This window comes from Martes martes, assembly GCF_963455335.1.
Source record: "Martes martes genome assembly, chromosome: 10".
NCBI classification, from domain to species: Eukaryota; Metazoa; Chordata; class Mammalia; order Carnivora; family Mustelidae; genus Martes; species Martes martes.
Window position 1 is genome coordinate 14,229,671 of NC_137898.1, and position 23,106 is coordinate 14,252,776.

At 35.6% G+C, this 23,106-nt stretch overlaps 1 protein-coding gene and 2 pseudogenes across 3 annotated transcripts; 2 read left to right on the forward strand and 1 right to left on the reverse strand.

The window, feature by feature from the left end:
* Window positions 1-926: 926 nt before the first annotated feature.
* LOC308351167 (olfactory receptor 8K3-like) lies at window positions 927-1,823 on the forward strand (the record flags this gene model as incomplete). The annotated part of the gene is made up of 1 exon (XM_080816630.1): window positions 927-1,823. The coding sequence occupies one exon, from the start codon at window positions 927-929 to the stop codon at window positions 1,821-1,823; it is 897 nt and encodes a 298-aa protein (XP_080672756.1).
* A 13,699-nt stretch (window positions 1,824-15,522) lies between these two features.
* On the forward strand, window positions 15,523-16,462 carry LOC308351090 (olfactory receptor 8K3-like; annotated as a pseudogene). The gene has a single exon. The product of its transcript is annotated as an olfactory receptor 8K3-like (transcript).
* Window positions 16,463-19,957: 3,495 nt separating this feature from the next.
* Window positions 19,958-20,891, reverse strand: LOC308351127 (olfactory receptor 5G3-like; annotated as a pseudogene). Its single transcript has one exon. The product of its transcript is annotated as an olfactory receptor 5G3-like (transcript).
* Window positions 20,892-23,106: the final 2,215 nt, after the last annotated feature.

Here is a 23,106-nt window from a genome sequence, read left to right on the forward strand (position 1 = left end):
AAGAGTTTTACATAACCTACACGTTTTGCCCAAATTAACCCTTTGTATACATTATAAATTAAATACAGCAGAAACTGTATCTCCTGGTATGCTTCACCATAAAAATAATTCCCACTGTGGTCTGTTATGCTTTTCTTATTCATACACTTGTCAAATATCTGCCAAGTATGCCAAGTTTCTTGCCAGTTTCACCTGTTGGCATATCTTTCCTAAGACTACATTTTGAGAAGTGGGTTTTATGCATTTGGGAAGTTTGTGGCTTAAAATTTTTATTACATAATTGACATAGGTATTAGGTCATATGAATGATGTATTTTATAAGTGTTATTTTGTGATTGTGCCATATAAATGGTAGAATATTTAAAGAACAGAAAAATGATCACTGATATTTCTAATCCCTAAAGTTTTAACTTATTATTTTTGCTTTAATATCCATACTGATAAATCAATCTATCAGCTCTCTATTTAACTATCATCTATCATCTCTCTATCAATTATCTAACTATATCATCAGAGTGTCTTAACTCTTGTACTGTTGTTATTCCTGGCTGAATATTGTTATGGCCTAAATATTGGATATATAAAAGATATAGAGCAGCTCAACAGGTGTTTAACCATTAGAAATCAGGAGCACCCCAGCTCCCAGTTGTGAAAACGAAAACATCTCTAGACATTGGAATAAATTTGTGGAGTAAAATGGGTCCAGTTGAGAACTGCTCATCTATTTCCATTTCTCTTTCTTTCTCCACATAAGATAGTAGTCTTTGTGGGGGACGGGTTTGTTCTCCAATACCTTAAACTGGAAAGTTTGGATGTTTATTATTTGTTCTACTTTGCCATACTAAAATATCTCCCAGGAGTTAATGCATGAAATCTATTGACTATGATAATGTCTTTATCCAGAATAGATGTTCCAATAAACCTGGATGGAAAAACACAATCGGACAGTGCTGAATGAATTTATTCTCATGGGAATCACACACCGTCCTGACCTGCAGTTTCCATTATTTGGGCTGTTCCTCATCATCTATTTGATCTCAGTGGTGGGCAACCCGGGCATGATCATTCTCACCAAAGTGGACTCCAGGCTCCAAACACCCATGTACTTCTTTCTCAAACACCTGGCTTTTACTGATCTTGGTTATTCAACAGCTGTGGGTCCCAAAATGTTAGTAAATTTTGTTGTGGATCAAAATACAATCTCTTACTGTTTTTGTGCTGTACAACTAGCTTTCTTTCTTGTATTCATCATTAGTGAGCTGTTCATTCTCTCAGCAATGTCCTATGACCGCTATGTGTCCATCTGTAACCCTCTGCTCTACCCTGTCATCATGTCCCAAAGGGTGTGTTATGTGCTGGTGGCAGTCCCCTACCTCTACAGCACATTTGTGTCTCTTCTAGTCACCATCAAGATTTTTAGTTCATTCTTCTGTGGCTACAATGTCATCAGTCATTTCTACTGTGACAGTCTCCCCTTGTTATCTTTGCTCTGCTCAAATACACATGAAATTGAGTTGATTATTCTGATCTTAGCAGGCTTTAATTTGATTTTCTCCCTTCTGATAGTTCTTGTGTCTTACCTGCTGATTCTGGTAGCCATCATCAGGATGAACTCAGCTGAGGGTAGGCACAAGGCATTTTCCACCTGTGGGTCCCACCTGACAGTGGCCACAGTGTTCTATGGGACTTTGATATTTATGTATGTGCAACCTGAGTCCAGTCATTCCTTTGACACTGATAAAGTAGCATCGATATTTTACACTCTCATTATCCCCATGCTGAATCCCTTGATCTACAGCTTGAGGAACAAGGATGTAAAATAGGCAAGACAAACAATGTGGAAAAAACTTGGCAATCTTTTTTCTTAAAGTATATATATGATATAGTCTCCTTAAATTAGGTTATGGGCTTCGAAATTTGTTCTGTATGTCTCTATAAGTAATAATAAACACAAATGAGTTCAACAAACATGAAGAGGTTCTCTTCTAAGTTCCAGTCACAATTCTATGTGCCTTAAATATATTTCTTGAGGGGAAGAGATAAATTATAAATATAATAATTAGGTACAATTTATATTACAGTTGAATTGGTCAAGACATCACAGACCATAAAAGAAGGTAAGAGAGTGGGTATTCTGTGGGGGGTGAGGAAGAATGGAAGGCACTAAAAGGGAGATCAGATGATTCTGGTGTTATTTTCAATTAATAGAATAAATCTCCCAGTGTCTGTGTGAGTGATTGTGCATGTGTATGTGTGTTTGTATAAATTCATTCCTCTCTTGTAGACTTTATACTCTTCCTTTTAAAAAACCATTTTTATTTATTTATTTATCTGAGAGAGAGAGAGAGAGAGAGAGAGTGCTTCATCAGGAGGGGAGGAGTAAATGGAGAGGGAGAAGAAGAAGCAGATTCTCTGCTGAGCAAGGGGCCCCGTGGGGGACTTGATCCCAAGACCATGGGATCATGACCTGCGCTGAAGGCAGACACTTAATGACTGAGCCACCCAGCTACCTGTCTTTATACTCTTTTTACAGCATGTGTTGAAATCACACTTATTGTGGTTTCAAGGAGGTTCAGTGTAGCAGGGTGATTGGAAGTCATCAGTCATGTGAATTTGCTCAAAAGCTCCAGTACCATGTGGGGGATCTCAGGGTCCTGCTCTCCTCATCAACGCATTTGCTTAGGAGCCCTAGAAAATCTATTAACTCAACATAATTAGCAACTCAGTTACTCACAATATCAGTGCGACATGTCATTTGTCTTAATCAGCCCATTTCTTTATACCAATGGATATACAAATTAAGATAAATTTTCTTGGGGCACCTGGGTGGCTCAGTGGGTTAAAGCCTCTGCCTTCGGCTCAGATCATGATTTCAGGGTCCCGGGATCGAGCCCCGCATCGGGCTCTCTGCTCAGTGGGGAGCCTTCTTCCCCCCTCTCTGTCTCTGCCTGCCTCTCTGCCTACTTGTGATCTCTCTGTCAAACTAATAAATACAATCTTTAAAAAGATAAATTTTCTTGATTAGAGTTAACAGTACTCCATTATATACTTTAAAGTTCCTAAGACAGTAAATCTTAAATGTCCTCAGCACAAAAAAAAGATGGTACTTTTGTAACATGATGGAGACATTAGCTAATGCTAAGTTGTAATCATATTGTAGTACATAAGTGTATCAAATCAACACATCATACACCTTACACTTGTTATACTTCATTTATACCTCAATAAAGTTGGAGAAAAAAAGATAAATTTCTTAAGGTCTCCCATAGAAGCTTCCAATTTTTGATGTTTGATTTTACATTGTATTGGGATCTTGATTTCTAACTGCTTATTTTTTTTAATTTAATTTTTTTAAAGATTTTATTTATTTATTTGACAGACAGAGATCACAGATCATAAGTAGGCAGACAGGCAGGCAGGCAGAGAGAGAGAGAGGGAAGCAGACTCCCCGCCCAGCAGAGAACCCGATGTGGGGCTCTATCCCAGGACTCTGAGATCACCACCTGAGCTGAAAGCAGAGGCTTTAACCCACTGAGCCACCCAGGCGCCCCTCTAACTGCTTAATTTTGTCTAATGGGATTGTTATACTTTCTTCTCTCTGAAAAATAAGAATACTTATTTAAAATTAGTTTTCATAAGAAGTCAACTCTATCTTGCTTTTTTCATGGGATGATTTTCCTCAATACTGGTTCATATAAATGTGTAAAATATTTTTATTAGGGTCCATTGTTTTACTGCATTGATTTGATAATTCCTCGTTAGGAAACAAAAGGAGATAACCCCATAATTTGATCTATACTATATTTCTAGTGAAAGTTTAGCAAGATATGAAACAATTTCCATTAGTATATGTTATATCTTCTGGAAAACTTCCTCCTAACCCTTCCAAATTTTTACTTTATTGCTTATTTTTAGCACATTTTATCATCATTTACATCCCAGAGATAATGGGCTGTTTCATCTGTCCTCCATTATGGAATACGATTTCCCGTGTAATCGGTAAAATTTGAATAAAACTTATTCATTAGAATGAAAACCCACTACATGTATATTTTTATGTGAAGATAACTCTTACTAACGTGTTTATATAATTTTTTCATTATTGAGAGAAATGTATAGTGAGTATGAACTTTGCAAGTATAAATATAAGAAAATAGTTTGCTTTCTAGGAGCAAACACAAGTTTTAGGTGGCTGCTAAGATATTTGAAAAGATCTAAACTAATATTTTGGTTATATATTTCCCCACATTATCTTCAGTGAATAATTATGACTTTTGTAATAGAAGAAAACAAAAGACTCCATTATCTGGATTTGAAAACATAAAATAACTCAACATAACCCACTATCCCACTTCTAAAATAAATCTTGTTGTACTTTTCATCGTCCCTCAAATGATAAACCAAAAAGAAAACAAAATATATTGAAATTTACAAATTTTGATAATATATTTTATTTTAAAAGTTAGTATCTATTTCAATATTAAGTTATTTCAGAAAGTTTAATATTTTTCCATAAAATGGAAAAATTCAAAAAATAAAGAATTTGCACATAACTGAAATTTTGTGTGAAATTATGAAGAATATTAGAATTTTATATATTATGCCATGATGATTCAGAAAGATTAACAAAATTTAAAATATAGAAAGTACAAAAAATTTAAAGATACTAAGGGTATCTATTAAAAAATGTCCATGCTTTGTTGTTCCTGGGTGGTTCAGTAATTAAGTGTCTGCCTTTGGCTCAGGTCATGATCTCAGGGTCCTGAGATTGAGCCCCATGTCAAGCTCCCTGCCCAGCGGGAAGCCTACTTCTTCCTCTCCCACTGAGCCTGCTTGTGTTCCTTCTCTTGCTGTCTGGCTCTGTCAAATAAATAAATAAAATCTTAAAAAAAAAAAAAATCTATGCTTTAGTTTAGGAAACTAAGAAGGATACATTATAAATTTTTATGTACATGGACACTAAGAAATACTGTATAAAAAAATCCAAGATGAAATGGATCTCAATATGGAAATACATATGAAAAATAACTCTCACTATTCTAAAATCATGCCTGGGAGTCTTAACTGGGGAATTCTAAGTGCTTAGGGAAAATGAAGTAATCAATTATATATTTTCTTTTAGAAAATTGAAATGAAGCTCAGTTTTCTTTGAGGAGCACTTTCCCCTGATATCAAAAGCAAAAGCATTCTAAGACAAGAAAAGAACAGAACAGTATCAGTCATGATCACTTATGCAACAATTGTAATAACAGTTTTAGCAAAAGGAATTTATCAGCATGTAAAGACAATAAGGCACCATATTAGGCTTATTCCAGAAATGTACATATGATTTAACATTTAAAAATAAAATCACCATATTAAAAAACTAGAAAGATTAAAAAAAAAGGAGGGGGGGGCCTGGGTGGCTCAGTCAGTTAAGCATCTGCCTTCTGTTCAGGTTATGATCTCAGGGTCCTGGAATCAAGAACCCTGTCAGACTCCCCACTGAGCTTTTCCCTTTCCCTCTGCCCCTCCCCACTTTCATGTTCCTATGCTCTCTCTCTCTCAAATAAACAAATAAAATCTTAAAAAAAAAAAAAGAAACAGAAAAAAATTTTTCATTAAAAAAATGCAATGAAATTTGAAAAAAAATTCAAAAAATTTGAAAAAAAATTCAAAACATTTAATAGTTTCAAAATCCAGTAAAAGTAAAAATTTTGACCATATTAGCATTAAATGAAATATCAATATCTATTAAAAACAAAAACTTTACTTAAAATGTAAATTTTTTTTAAAAAGAATATATTTGAACACCTTAAAAAAAAAAAAAAAAAGGCAAAAGCTTTGGCCATGCTAGTATTAAATGGGACTTCCTAAACCTGAAAAAGAGCACTGATGAAAACCTACAGTGAATATCATATACCATATTTTAAAAATGAAATGCAATGCCATCAGATCAGGAACAAGGCAAGGAGGGCTCTTCTTTCCGATGCTATTCCACATTGTGCTGACATTAGTATTCAACACAATATGGCAAGGAAAAAAAATAATAGAAAGTGTCCAGATTGAAAAGGAGATAATAAAACTGTGTTTATTGATAGATTGACAAGACGGTGAAAGCAGAAATCTCTTGGAATCTATAGAAAACAGTTACTGAATTGAAAAGTGAATTTAGCATCATTTCAAAAAGAGGATCAGTACACAAAATAATGTTTAATTCTATAAATTACCAAGGAAAAATTAGAAATGGAATATCTATTTATTTATGTGAAAGAGAGAGAGAGAAAGAGTGGGGAGGGGCAGAGAGAGAGAATCTCAAGCAGATCCCACGCTGACTGTGGAGCCCAACACGGAACTTTATCTCACAATGCTGAGATCACAACCTGAACCAAAAATCAGAAATCAGATGTTTAACCAACCAAACCACCCAGACATCCCTAGAAATGGAATTTTAAGATATCTGCTACAAATGTATCAAAACTGTAAAATACTTAAATATGAAAAATGCATGTACAGAACATTAAGAAATATTGCTATAAGACACTAAGAAAGATGTAAATAAGTGAGAACTATACCATGTCTATTTCTGAAAGATTCAATATTGCTAAAATATCAAACTTCTTCAAATGTACCAATAGATTCAATGCAACTCAAATAGAAATCCAAGCAGGCATTATTTTTTGGTAGGAATTGGGAAGCTGAAACTAAAATACAGAGAGAAATGCAAAGACATATAATAGCTCAATTGACTTGCAAAGAGAAACGCAGTTGGAATAAAAACACTGGAAAATGCTAACAGATCTCAAGCTCTACTCCAAAGCTACAGTGTTAAAAGGATATGGCACTGGTATAAAAATTGACAAACAGATCAATGAAAGAAAATTGGTAGACCAGAAATGTACCCACACATGTATGAATAACACATTTTCCACAAGGCAAAAGAAAAAGGTCATTTGTTGAAAAAGACTAGACCTTTCAACAAATGATGATGGACTAATTAGATCCATATATATAAAATATTGAATGTCAAACTGTAACTCATATAAAGATTCACCAACAGTGGATCATAGATGTAAATGTAATACCTAAAAATCTAAAAATTTCAGGAGAAAGCATAGTAGAAAATATTCATGATCTCGGGTTCTGTGAAGATTTCTTTAATACAATACCCAAAGTAAAACCAGTAAGACAAAATTTTGATACATTGTACAACATCAAAATGATATATTTCAAAAGATACCTTCAAAAGATATATATCTTGAAAAGATGTATTTATCTTTTGTATAAATATATGTTTATATTTTTATAATATTTGATATATATATATCTATATATATATCTTCAAAAGATACTCTTAAGAAGGTTACAAACCAATTTATGTTTGGGAAGACAACAGTTTCAAATAATGTATTTCATAAAGGGCTAGTTCCACCATATACACAGAGTCTCAAAACTTGATGATAATAATAGATCTCTAGAATGGGCAAAACATTTGGAAAGTACTTCACCAAACAACACATAAAGATAGCAAATATGCACATAAAAAGTTGCTCAGTATCCTTGTCAATGAAATTCAATTTAATAAACTCCATTTTAATGGAATTTAATGAAATTTAATGAAACTTCAATTTAATGAAATTCAATTTAAAACCTCAATGAGGTAACACAATAAATCTATTAGAACACCTAGATGTTGGTGATTGTATGGAAGAACCGGAACTTTCATGAGATTTGTACCCAAGTGTCCATAGCAACTGAAAGAATTCAGAACATTATCACTCCCAAATCTGTTGCTTTGGTATAGATTACTTTGAGCCAAAAACACTGAAAACATTGGAAGTGCAAGAAAGGCACTCTGAATTCTCCTTTCTCTCTGAAAGCAGAAAATGAAATTACTATCTTGAAGATGCCCTCCTTATTCTAGAAGGAAAAAAATAATAATAATTCTCATCACCAGAGACAGAAACTCAGAAGCCAAGAGAAACCTATACAAACAGTTTGTTAAAATAACTCTCGGGGTGCCCGGGGGGCTCAGTGGTTAAGCATCCATCTTCAGCTCAGGTCATGATGCTGGGGCTCTGGGATCCTTCAAGCCCCACATTGAGCTCCCTGCTCAGTGGGGAGCCTGTTTCTCCCTCTCCTGCTCCCCCTGCTTGTGCACTCTCTCTCCCACTCTTTCTCACTGTCACATAAATAAATAAAATCTTAAGAAAACCTAACTCTTATCTGCCTTCAGTCTCCCCAAATATTTTAGTTACTTTTCTATAATTGCTAGTCTGTGTTCAACCTCGTATATAAGCACTTAGACTGCGCCGATTCTTGGGTCTTCCTTCTTCTTATGAGGATTCCCACATAAGTAAAAAATTACTAAATAAACTTTGTATGCTTTGGTCCCATTATCTCTTGCATCAGTTTAAATCTCAGTGCTAGGAGGAAACGTTAAGGTGGTAAAGGAGGATTTTTTTTCTTCCCCTACAGTTTTAGTGAAGTTTTATTTGTGATGGCTCCAAACCAGAAACAAAGCAAATGTTCATCCACTTGCAAATGGACTGTAGGCTCTCCAAGCAAGGGAATGCCTCTCGCAATGAAAGGTAATGAAGGATTGGCACATCAAAAATGGGGATAATCTCAAACTATTCTTCTGAGTAAAGGATGCCAGAACAAAAAGACCACCTAATTTATAATGAAATTACAATAAAAGAAACCTACAAATTTGAAATCATTTATATTTATACAAAACAGATCAAATAGGAATTCCCAGAAAGTGAAAGAAAAGGACATAAAATATATACAACTTGGAAAGAAAAAAAGGAAACCAACCCCATTAGGCAAATGATATGTTATCTAATAGAAAATTTCCACAAATCTGAAAAACAAAAGTCTAAAACAAAACTATGAGTCCAGCAAGGATCCATGATCCATGACTAATGAACAAATATCATTCTATATATACATATAGAAATGAAATAAAAAATAAAAATAAAATATTCACAGTCCCCCACATAGTTCAGTGTATCTGAACTATGCAAGTAGAAACAAGCAAATCATGTACAGGATCTATATACAGAAAAGTACAAAATAGTGATTAAAGAAATCAAAAAAGATCTGAACAAATTCATAGACATATTAAGTTTATGGATTTAAAGACAATACATTAAAATATTATTTTTTTATAAACCAATCTGTAGGTTAAATGCAAACCCAGCAAGACTTTTGTAAAGGCAACTTTACACTGAAATTTATGTGCAAGTTCAAGAAACTAGCAGAGATTAAACACATTTTAACATGTAACGTAAGGAGGAAGAAAATCACCCACTCCATGTTGAGATTTTCTATGTAGACATATAATGGAGACTACATGACATTGGTGGAGATACAAACACATGAATCAACATCAAATAGAAAAGATTGAAATATAATTCAAGAAAAGGAGAATAACCTTTAAAAAAATGGTGTTATCGCTTCTTGGCCTTTTGGCTAAGATCAAGTGTAAAAAAATGATGTTGTGGTGCCTGGGTGTCTGTCTTTTGAGCAACCAATTCTTGATTTCAGCTCAGGTCATGATCTAAGGATCCTGAGATCAAGCCCCCTGATGTTCTCCATGCTCTGCATGGAATCTGCTTGTGATTTTCTCTCTCGGCTCCTCCCCCTACTTGCACTCTCTAAATAAATAAATAAACAAACAAACAAAATCTTCTAAAAAAATAGTGGTATTGTAATTGGGAGTACAGAAGTGAAAATATACAAACAAATAAGGTTAGCTTAACTTTTATACAAAGATTGAATAACAACTTAAGTGTAAATTGGCAAACTATAATAAACTCAGGTTAAAACATAGGGGAAAGCCTATATTCAACACCTTGGGTTAGTGAAGAGTTTAGTGACATGACATAAGGTGTCCCTGGGTGGCTCAGTAGGTTAAATGTCTGCCTTCAGCTCAGGTCACCATCCCCGGTTCTGGGATCCAGCCCCACGTTTGACTCTCTGCTCCTTGGGGGGGGGGGGGAATCCTGCTTCTCCCTCTTACCCTGCTTGTGTTCTCTCTCTCTCTCTCTGTCAAATAAATGAATAAAATGTTGAAAAAAAAAGTGAAAGAGACATGACATAAAAAGCATAATCTATAAAAGTAAATGCTGATAAACTGGACTTGATCCAAATTAAAACAACCTACCAATCACACTCCTGGATATTTAACCTAAAGGAATGAAAAATTATATTCATGCGATCCTCTTTAAGTGAATGTTTATAGATGTTTTACTCATCATAGTTGAAAACTAGAAAGAACCCAAGTGCCTTTCAGTGAGTAAATGGTTATAGAAATTCTGTCATCAGTATCATGGAATACTACTCAGCAACAATGAAGGAACAAATGATTTATTTACACAAAACACAAGGGATCTCAAGAGGTTTCTGTAGAATGAAAAAAAAAAAAAAAAAAGTCCAATCTCAAAAGATTATAAATGGTATTTTATTTATAAAACACTCTTTAAATGACAAAAATATAGTGATGGAAATGAGATTAGTTTTTACCAGGAGTTAGGAAAAGTGGCAGAGGGGGAGTCAGTGGACATCGCTATAAAGGGCAGCGGGATAGGACTTTCTGGCAAGGGAATAGATCCGTTTTGAAGGGGGGGAGGGTGCACAGAATGGAATCACTGAAATGGTGCAATATGCAGTAAAAGGAAAAAAAAAAAAAAAAGTAAAGGAGAAGTGGTGAACAGACAGATGGAAACTCAGATGGAAATGAGAAGTAACAGTAACTACTTTCTGTCCCTGAAGGAAAAGTGGAAACAACTTGAGCAACAAATCCAGAAAGTAGCACCCACCTCATATTTTCACAGTGTATTATTTTACTTCCCTAAAAGCTTTAAAATAATGTGACAGGACAGTGTTTAAACTCCTCTACACTGTGCCATTCATGTGAGGAGACCACCATGGAAATGCAGATTCTTGATGGCCTGTCCCACAGATATGATATTTTAATCAAGAGTCCCCTGTGGTACAAAAGGAAAGTTAACCAAGAGTAAAGAATAGGAAACAAAGAAGGTAGGGAGAGAGGGGGAGTAAAGGGAGGAAGTCAGGAAGGAAAGCAAAAGGCAAGACCTGAAAAAAAAAAGGACAGTAAGTACAAATTTTCTCTAATAATTAAAAGGACAACCTCTTGGGGGACCTGGGTGGCTCAGTGGGTTAAAGACTCTGCCTTTGGCTTGGGTCATGATCCCAGGGTCCTGGGATGGAGCCCTGCATCGGGCTCTCTGCTCAGCGGGAAGCGTGCTTCCCCCTCTCTCTCTGCCTGCCTCTCTGCCTACTTGTGATCTGTCTGTCAAATGAATAAAATCTTTAAAAAAAAAAAAAAGACAACCTCCAAACATTTCCTTATCCTTTGAAATACTTTAGGGATAGTCAACAAATTGCTTGAAATCTCCTCAGGGAGAGTCTCAAAAGGTAAAAAAAAAAAATCCATAAATTGTTCTCACTATGCTGTGTAAGAAGCACATGAGGGAGTCAAGACAGAGGCTTCACTGCAGGTAAAATGACAGAATATTTCACGGACTATCTTATGTTACCAACATCAACAATGATCAAGTGATATAAGCAAAGTTATGCTTTAATTCAATAGCAAAGCTCTAGCAAAAAGTTGGCATTTATAATTTCGTTGTTGGGTTTTTGTTTTGTTTTGTTTTGTTTTGCTTGGCTTGGCTTGGCTTTCTACTACTCCATCATGCCTGAGCAGGAATTGGACACCTATCCTTTTCTATTCACATTATTTTTCTGAGTATTTTCACCTGGATCCGCAGACTGAATATTCAGAAACATCTTTGAATCAAAGTCATGCTATTGCTTACAAACTATTTTTTATATAAATAATTTTATCTCCAATGCAGGCCAAAATTGAGAGCAAATGAAGCAGAACTAAAGAGATATCCATTTTTAAAAATTGGCAAAATTAAGAAGCTGCCTGTATTCAGCCTTGCATTTTAATGCCTTTTCAAATTCTTAGTTATTTAGTTGCCCCAGGTTCTTTTTTGTGACCCTCTCAGTATAATTTAAGATGTAATGATTATTTAAATAAAAATATAAATATGATTCTTTCCAGATTGCTTGATGAGACAAAAGGGGATTTCCACCTCATACTGAGATGCGAAAAGCATTACTTGGATATTAGCAGACTTTTAAGTACCCAGTTTATGGTGATGGTACAATGTTCAGCATGTTCTTCAATTTTAAGTAGGATCTAACAAGAAGCAGATACAATTATCTCAAAGAATGTAGCTTTACAAAAATTACCATCGGTCTTCAACAAAGATGTTAAACTATGAAACAGCAATTTAGTTCTTTCCCTAGAACTCTAAAGCTCAAAGGAGAATAAAAATACATGTTTATCTTTCCTTAGCTTACAGGACGATTAGAACTTATCAAGTATGATTTATCTCAGCCTTTCATATTTGCAAAGCAAAACAAACAAAAAAGAAGGTTTATACCACTTCTTATCACATTTGCTAAAAATAGTTTTCTAAAATTACTACCAACTAATACATGTTTCCATCTTTCTGATGTAAGAAAGGCACATGCATCAAGGCAGGATAGGTGACCAGGAGGTCACAACATTAGAAGCAATGTTTTAAATAAATTAAATGCAAATTTTATGGAATCATTGTTACAGTTAATGTTATAAAATTATATGTTTCTATTTTCTTGTAGAGCAGAGACTGCTGTGATTATGTAATGCAACTATATTATAATGCCCCATTATTTCATAATGTAAGTTTTCATCATTATAACCAGTGCCATTTCTATTTCTTCTTTTTAAGATTTTATTTATTTATTTATCCATTTGTTTATTTATTTATTTATTTTTGAGGGAAAGCACATGAGTGGGGGAGGAGCAGAGAAGGAGGGACAGGCAGACTCCATGCTGAGCAGGGAGCCTGACTCTGGGCTTGATCTCAGAACCCTGAGATCATGACCTCAGCCAAAACCAAGAGTCAGATGCTTTAACTGACTGAGCCACCCAGGTGCCCCTCTATTTCTTTTTCCTTTTCTTTTTTTTTTTAAAGATTTTATTTATTTATTTGACAGACAGAGATCACAAGTAAGCAGAGCAGCAGGCAGAGAGAGAGGAGGAAGCAGGGTCCCTGCTGAGCAGAGAGCCCTATGCGGGCCTCGATCCCAAGACCCTGGGATCATGACCTGAGCCGAAGGCAGCGGCTTTAACCCACTGAGCCACTCAGGTGCCCCTATTTCTTTTTTCTTAAGAAAGGATCCTGCTTGCAATATTTAAACTTAACAATTATCTTATCTTAATCTGCTACCCAGTTATTACTGGTATTTCTTAATCTGTATATCATTAGGAATAGTCAGCCATATTTTTATATAATTATAATGTATATCTGCGCTATGTATTATAGTTTGGAGAAGTTCTTGTGGTCCTAAGGTATAGAGGAATTTAAAGTAATATCAAAAAATCCATGCAGATCTCATCTTAGTCTATTTTATTTCACCTCTATGGTATCGTATAATATTTTGATTTTATTCAGTTTTTAAAGTACAGTATCTCTTTATCCAAAGGGAGTTTTTTAATGAATTTTTATCATATGAAAACAATGCCAGGGGTGCCTGGGTGGCTCAGTGGGTTAAAGCTGCTGCCTTCGGCTCAGGTCATGATCCCAGAGTCCTGGGATCCAGCCCTACATCGGGCTCTCTGCTCAGCAGGGAGCCTGCTTCCTCCTCTCTCTCTACCTGCCTCTCTGCCTACTTGTGATCTCCGTCCATCAAATAAATAAATAAAATCTTAAAAAAAGAAAGAAAAGAAAACAATGTCAGTGACTGCTCATTCACCCAATTTTTTAAAAACATTTTATTTATTTATTTGAGAGAGAGACTGAGAGAATGAGCAGGAGTTACAGGAGGGCAGAGGGAGAGGGGATGAGGATCCAGGAAGGGGGCCAAGAGTAAGGAAGTGGGGGCTCAATCCCAGAACCCTGAGATCATGGCCTGAGCCCAAGGCAGTCACGTAACCCACTGAGCCATCCAGGTGCTCCTTATTCTCCCAATTTTCCCAGGTTTCCTCATTTTCTCCTAGGTTCTTGCATGATGAAATGTATTTGATTTGTCACATACAAGTCACATACAATGTTATATCAAAATAAACTTATATTAACATTTTGTTAAAATAGTTAAGAAAATTAGAAGCTAAATAATTAAAAGAATAGCACCTTGATGGTTCAATTTAGTTACAGCAGGGGTCAGGGCAGTGCCTGAATTATGTCCCATTTCATCTTACTTGACATATTTCCTGTTCATCATAATAGCGCAGACAAAGAAGATACTTCACGGTGCAGAAGAATTTACATACATAAAGTAAAGAAATCTGCTTTGAACTAAGTTATGGTCACCATTTAAAAAACAAAAACAAAAAAACACTATGTAGGCACACTGGTTCATTTGATCTTCATTCATCCCTCTCAATAACTCTATGTAGGAAGTATTGTTTTGTATAGGAGAATAAAGAGGTTTAGATATGTTAAATTATTAGCTGAAAGTGACCCTCAAATAAGTCATGAATAGAGGTATAACACAGACTATAGCAATATAAATATATCTTATATTTATGCAATAAAGAAAATTCTCAACTACAATCTGTTATAGTTTTCTTATTTATTCACTTGTCTGATATCTGTCAAAGGTGTCAACAATTTCACCTGTCAGCCTGTATCACCTGTGGGTGTAAAAGATTTTATAGGACCATGTGGTGAAGTAGTGGGTTCTGTACATTTTTTCAATTTTAAATTATTGCTTGTAATCATTATATAATTGTATAATATAATTTATTATATATTAACATATGTATTAAGTCATACTTTTCAATGCAATTTATAAACATCAATGTGCAATTGCAATTATATCAATGACTAATAGAAAACTTTATTTTTAATAGAAAACTTTATCGCACAATATACTTTATATGTTACACCCAAATTTTTAACATAGTTTTGATTTTTTTAAATGTTTCATATATATATATATGTCTATATCTGTATCTATATTTATATATATATATGTGTGTCTGTATCTACTTATGTATCTTTTTCTCCTTCTCTCTCTCCCTCCCTATTATCGATCTATCAATACCATCTTGGTTTCTCAAACTTGCCACTATTCATATTTTGGACAGGATATTGGGTCTTGTAGGATGTTTAGATATATAATATAGTGCATTATATTTTATTATATAACAGAAATATAACTGACCTTTAACTGTCATTAGCCAGTAGAACCCCACCTTCTGATTGTGACAACTTAAATGTCTTCTGATAAAATATTATCTGGTTAGTAAAATCATTTCAGTTGACAACCGTTATCTGTGTTTATGTATATTCGTGTTCTTTCATGAAGGATTTATTTTCAAATATCTGAAATTGGAAAATTTGAATGTATTTTTCATGCTAGTTTTGCATGCTAAAAATCACTCAGATGATAATGCATGAAATCTATTGACCATGCTGATGTCTCTATCCAGAATAGGTTTCCTGGTAAGCCTGCATGGAAACTCAAAATCTTACGGTGCTCAATGAGTCCATTCTCATGGGGATCACAGACAAACCCGAGCTGCAGGCTCCATTATTTGGGCTGTTCCTCATCATCTATTTGATCTCAGTGGTGGGCAACCTGGGCATGATCATCCTCACCAAGGTGGACTCCAGGCTCCAAACACCCATGTACTTCTTCCTCAGACACCTGGCTTTTACTGATCTTGGTTATTCAACAACTGTGGGACCCAAAATGTTAGTAAATTTTGTTGTGGATCAAAATACAATTTCCTATTATTTTTGTGCTGTACAACTAGCTTTCTTTCTTGTGTTCATTGGTAGTGAGCTTTTTATTCTAACAGCAATGTCCTATGACCGCTATGTGGCCATCTGTAACCCTCTGCTCTACCCTGTCATCATCTCAAAGGGTGTGTTATGTGCTGGTGGCTGTCCCTTACCTCTACAACACATTTGTTTCTCTCATAGTCACCATAAATATTTTTAGTTTATCCTTCTGTGGCTACAATGTCATCAGTCATTTTTATTGTGATTGTGTCCCCCTGTTATCTCTGCTCTGTTCAAATACACAGGACACTGAAATGATAATTCAGGCCTTAGCTGGATTTGATTTGATTTCATCCCTTCTGATAGTTCTTGTGTCTTACCTGCTGATTCTGGTAGCCATCATCAGGATGAATTCAGCTGAGGGTAGGCACAAGGCGTTTTCCACCTGTGGGTCCCATCTGACAGTGGCCACAGTGTTCTATGGGACTTTGATATTTATGTATGTGCAACCTGAGTCCATTCATTCTTCTGACACTGATAAAGTGGCATCAATATTTTACACTCTCATTATCCCCATGCTGAATCCCTTGATCTATAGCTTGAGGAACAAGGATGTAAAACATGCAAGACAAACAATGTCGAAAAAACTCTGCAATCTTTTTTCTTAAAGTTTATATATGATAGAGCTTCCTTAAATTAGGTTATAGGCTTCAAAATTTGTTCTGTATGTCTCTACAAGTAATAATAAACACAAATGAGTTCAACAAACATGTAGAGGTTCTCTTCCAAGTGCCCGTCACAATTCTATGTGCTATAAATATATTAGTAAACAGAACAGGAAAAATACTTGCTTTTCTTGAGGGGAAGAGACAAATTGTAAATATAATAATTAGGTACAAATTATACTACAGTTGAATTGGTCAAGACATCATAGACCATAAGAGCAGGTAAGAGAGTGGGTATTCTGTGGGGGGTGAGGAAGAATGGAAGGCGCTAAAAGGGAGATCAGATGATTCTGGTGTTATTCTCAATGAGTAGAATAAATCTCCCAGTGTCTGTGTGAGTGATTGTGCATGTGCATGTGTGTTTGTGTAAGTTCATTCTCTTTTAGCCTTTACACTCTTCTTTTAAAAAAAAAAACATATGTATTTATTTAGTTATTTATTTGAGAGAGAGAGATAGAGAGAATGTGCTCACAAATGGGGAGGAGGGTGGTAAGGGAGAGGGAGAAGAAGAAGCAGATTCTCTGCTGAGCAAGGGGCCCCGTGGGGGACTTGATCCCAAGACCATGGGATCATGACCTGAGCTGAAGGCAGACACTTAATGACTGAGCCACCCAGCTCCCTGTCTTTATACTCTTTTTACAGCATGTGTTGAAATCACACTTACTGTGGTTTCAAGGAGGTTCAGTGTAGCAGGATGATTGGAAGTCATCAGTCATGTGAATTTGCTCAAAAGCTCCAGTACCATGTGGTAGATCTCAGGGTCCTGCTCTCCTCATCAACGCATTTGCTTAGGAGCCCCAGAAAATCTATTAACTCAACATAATTAGCAACTCAGTTACTCACAATATCAGTGCAACATGTCATTTGTCTTAATCAGGCCATTTCTTTATACCAATGGATATACAAGTTAAGATAAATTTTCTTGATTAGAGTTAACAGTACTCCATTATATACTTTAAAGTTCCTAAGACAGTAAATCTTAAATGTCCTCACCACAAAAAAAGATGGTACTTATGTAACATGATGGAGACATTAGCTAATGCTAAGTTGTAATCCTATTGTAGTACATAAGTGTATCAAATCAACACATCATACACCTTACACTTGTTATATGCCATTTATACCTCAATAAAGCTGGAGAAAAAAAGATAAATTTCTTGAGGTCTCCCATAGAAGTTTCCAATTTTCCAAGTTTCCAATTTTCCAATTTATTTATTTGACAGACAGAGAGCACAAGTAGGCAGAGAGGCATGTGGGGGGGGGGAGGCTCCCCACGGAGCAGAGAGCCCGATGTGGAGCTCCATCCCAGAACCCTGGGATCATGACCTGAGCTGAAGACAGAGGCTTAACCCACTGAGCCACCCAGGCGCCCCATTTTACTTGGTTTTTGACAAGGATTTCATTCACCAGTACTTAAAAGTGTTTCATGAAATCAGAGAATGTTAGAATGGAAACATAGCCTTACTAGAAGGCGTTGAGTCCATTTGCCCAAACTTACTTTCTTACAGATATATTCATTCATTCATTCATTCATTCAATTTTGACACAGATTACAGCTTTTCAAAAGTAAATTTTAGTTACAAAAGCAAACATTTGTTGTAAAACAAGTCCACCAACTCACTTGAGCATGAAGCACCCCCCCTGCTTGCTATTTTCAAAGTCCCCCTACGGAAGGAACCAGTTTTTAAAAATTTGTGCAGGAACTGCACACTTCTCTCCATGACCATATACATAATACATATGCACATACCAATATATTTTTCACATTAGGTAACTTTTACCTCCACCTTTTTTATTTATTTTTTTTTTTTTAACAAAGTGTTGGGGGAGGTCATCAAGATCTGAGCTCTGGTTGATCTGTGGGCCGGACCCAGGCAACCTGAGGCTTCTCTCCCTTCTCCTACCCTTGGAATGTGCATTCTGCCTACATCCTCTGCTCCTAAGAGCTGTCCCAAGAACATAGCCTTGAGATAGTGATGTATTCTTGGGACTCTCTATGTGTTTGAACCTTGGCAAGGCCTTTATATAAACTTTGAAGATTTGACAAGCAGTAGCAGACATACATTCTTACTGCAGCACTCAGAACAGACTTATTTAAGTCCCCTTGCGGGTTAAACCCTCCACCTACCATTCTGAAGTGGCCTGCATTTTTCTTTGGTCTCGCCCTACCCTTTGTGATGGGAGCCACTTACTGATTTCACTGGAGGCTCCTGGGGAAGTTGCAAACCAACACAAACTGTGATCTGCTTTACAGATTAAATTTTGGCTTGATTTTTTTTCCATCTGTCAATGATTTTATCAGGCAGTTTCCTCCAAACTAAAGCATGAATATCTAATTTCTTCTTTTTATAATTAGCTGTGCAACACTTCAAAGAAAGAATGTATGTTTCTCCTAATGATACAAACTAGTTTCTTTTTATTCCCCCTACAAAAGGTGCTACAACATTTGTGTCTGGTATTTATTTTTCTGTAGCACAGATTCTCAAATGTGAAATAGCTAGGTCAAAGATTATGTGAATTTTAATAGAAATCATCAAATTACTTTCTGAAAATGTAGCTATTTTATGCTTAGCTATCAGAGTTCAGTGTAAAATTGCTCTCTATATCCAGTGGTAACCTTACCAGCATTGCACATAATCATTTTAATGTTTGCTAATCTGATAAATGAAAAGAAGCTTTGTACTGTCATTTTGATTTCATTTACTTGAAAAATTGTGAAGTTGAGCAATTTTTTATGTATTTATATTTTGGCCATTTGCATTTCCATTTGTGCCAACTGCTCATCCATCCATCCAGTGGTCCATTTCTCTATTGTGTGTCATATATATGTACATATATGCTCAGCACTTTCCTACTGAGACACTAACTCATTGGAGTCACCCATTTTGCAAGTGTTCTCTCACTTTCCATTTTTCAACTTTTAACAAGGTCTATGAAGCCTTTGTTTATTTTTTTTCTTTTCAGCGTAACAGAATTCATTGTTTATGCACCACACCCAGTGCTCCATGCAATATATGCCCTCCATAATACCCACCACCTGGCTGCCCCAACCTCCCACCCCCCACCCCCTTCAAAACCCTCAGATTGTTGAAGCCTTTATTAATGAACTCTTTCTTTCCCTTATAACGTATTTCCCTTATAGTATTGGCTGTTCTAGTCTGGAATAAATGTCATCTCACATATGAAAATACATAAATATTCTGGATTTTCTTCTGGCATACATTACATTTATACCTTTAATATATCTGCAAATTATTTTGTATTCCCCATCACTTAGCAATGAAGACTGAAGAAAAAAGTATATAGACTGTCTATAAGTAACCTGGTAACTCCCCAGGAATTAAAAAGAATTTATTCTCAGCCCAGTGTTCTTTTTACCACACATTATGAACCAACATCTACGGTACAGCATGGCAGAGCTATATATTACCAAAACCATTAGAGAATTTTTCCTTTCAAAATTCCTCCTGAATGCATTTTTTACCTCCTTGTTTCTCAAGCTGTAAATGAGGGGGTTCAACATGGGGATTACCACAGTATAAAACAGAGAAATCACTTTATTGATATCCAGGGAGGAAGTGGAGCCAGGCCGAACATAGATAAAGAAAAGAGTCCCATAGAGGATGGAGACAGCAGCCAGGTGAGAAGAGCAAGTGGAGAAAGCTTTCTGCCTCCCATCAGCAGTCCGGATCTTCAAGATGGCCACCAGGATGCAAATATAGGAGACCATGATGATCAGGCCACTGAGTATTCCTATACATCCAGCCAAATATAAAAATACAAGCTGAATCATGGAAGTGTCTGCACATGCAAGGGAAAGCAGTGGTGAAATATCACAGAAAAAATGATTGATGATGTTTGGACCACAGAAGGGTAAGAGAAAAGTCAGTGTCATGTAAGTCATGCTGCTTATAAAAGCCATGGCATAAGGCCCCATAACCAGCTGCACACAGACCCTCTGGGACATGATGGGTGTATACAGTAAGGGCTTACAGATGGCCATATAACGGTCATATGCCATGGAAGCCAGGAGGAAACATTCACTTGCCACAAAGAAACCAGAAAACCACATCTGTGCAGCACAACCCACAAAAGAGATGTCTTTTTTCTCCGCAAAGATATCACACAGCATCTTGGGGGCAATGGAAGAAGAAGAACAAATATCTACAAAGGACAAGTGGCTGAGAAAAAAGTACATAGGAGTGTGGAGTCTTGGATCAGTCCATATGAGAATGATCATCCCTACGTTACCCCCCAGGGTGACAACATAGACAAAGAGAAGCATGACAAAGAGGACAATCTGATGCTGGAGGTGATCTGTGACGCCCAAGAAAAGAAATTCAGTCACTTCTGTCTGGTTCTTATCTTCCATCTGTCAGTTGTAACCTATGTAAGAAATTTAAAAATACATTTTATTTTTAAAATATCAATTGGCATATACAAAACAGCCTTTTAAACTTAGTACAAGTTTTGTTTTGTTTTTTTTTTTTAATCTGTAGAGGAGGCAGTTATGGAAACAATTTTGGACTGGTCAACAGTATTTCCAAGGACTAGTTCCTGTGAGTTGTGATCCCCGTGTAAACTTGAGTAATTCATACTTGATCTTTTTAGATTCAGTTCTCTTGGCCATCAAAAGAGCAGCCTAACTATAAAATCTAAAACTCTCTTGGGTTCTAAAATTGTATTTGAAATTAAATGAAGTCTCTGTATTTCATTTTTATCATATGATAGAATAGTAATGCCTACCTAGGAATACAATAACCAGTGATATTGTAAGAAATGATGAAAAATTCAGATCTTGATAATTGACAGTTGGGATGGGGTAAACAGAATAGAAATAAAGCCCTTTCAGTTCCTGTTTTGATGGAGTGGATAGTACCATTCAGATGTCATGAAGACAACATCCATATCTGTGTATATTAATCTCTTCCCCTTATAAAAGGCTTACAAAGGGAAATGTAAACAAATGTCAGTAGGGTTATTTAGAATGGAGAGGATTCTCTCATAACACATAATAATCCTATTCACGTTTATAAAGGACAGCCCTGCAAATGAGAGATTGGATATATTTACTTTTTGACCATCAAGAACACACAAGTGGCACAAAGAGATAAGAGCAGAGGATTCAATTTAGGAGTTAAATGAAGTGAATAAAATTCCACCAACCATATAATTCAAATGAAAAAATACACTGGTTTAAGAGGCATTGAGATGTCCTTCCTTAGAGATTAATCTATCAAATACTGCATAACAACTTTCCATGGAAATCATGTAGAAAAATAAGTATCTCCTGGGAGCTCAGCTAACTTTATCATGAGTGGTAATTTCTATCAGTAATTTCTATGAATATTTTGTTCACCAAAATGAAATTCTTTCCCTTAATTCCCTGTGATGTTTATAATTCTATTTAAAGCATAAATCCTGAGAGGCAATTTCTATTTTATTAACAAAACATGTAAAATGCTTAACATTATCATTGAGACAAAATTTTCAGGCAAATATATTTTTGACTCATCAACTAAGGAAGAATATATCAAGCTATTTAAAATTACAGTAGGAAGCACGAGGTGTGGGAGTATCCATAAGAAAGATTCTAGGTTCATATGTTTATTATCAACTCAAATAATTCCCTCTATTAACAAACAAAAACATTCCACACTTTGGAGATAGAATGATTAGGATGTGGTCCTTGAAATGCCATAGTGACAAAATAATAGTTAATACACTATTTATGCATCTTGAGTTTATTATTATTATTTGAGAAAATATCTGTGGCATGCATTTTCCACAGGATGATTGTTCATTAATGTCAACCACTAATATCAATTGTTTTTAGGAATTTACACCTACTGGGAGAAATGAGATCTGGGCATAAAAAGAAAACCTGCGTTTCAAAATGATATTTGGTTGGTCCAAGACCAACAGGCCACAGGATTTCAGAAAAAGCTTCTATGTTCACGGTGAACTGAAGCAGTTGGGAAAAACACTGCTTTAGTTTCACGTCTGAAAGAGTTCAAAAATTTATGTTGAAACTGATTTTGGATGTTTGTGGACATACCAAATGTGTGTGGTTGGTAATGAGAATGTGCTACCATCCCTACCACTGTTCAGCATGCGAACATAAGACACCCTGCCTCTCCTATAAATAAGGGGAGTAATCTCTATGACTTTTCCATTTCTAGAATTCTATGACCCTAGAATTTTTCCTGGACATTGGAGTATCCAAAATAAAGAACAAGATCTGGTTTAAAGATAAAAAAAAAAAAAAAATCAGTTATTTTGTATCCTGAAGAGCTGGACTAAACCAAAGGCCACTCTCTTTGAGTTCTTGGACTGGTGAGGTTTTGTTCCCAAAAGTCAGGTTCATTCTAAAGTCTTTCCACCATATTTCAAAATTTATTTTTAATCATGATGTGGGATACTCACTTCTTTAAGGGAATCCTTTGTTTCCCTAATAACTGCTTCAAGATGAATGGCAAAACCTAGAGTTTTCTGGTCTTCATCGAGAAGTCAGTTTGGAAAATTTAATTCCCTTCTTGGTAGTAACCTTCTGCAGCAGACGTGACCTCCTAAGCACATGGTAAAGA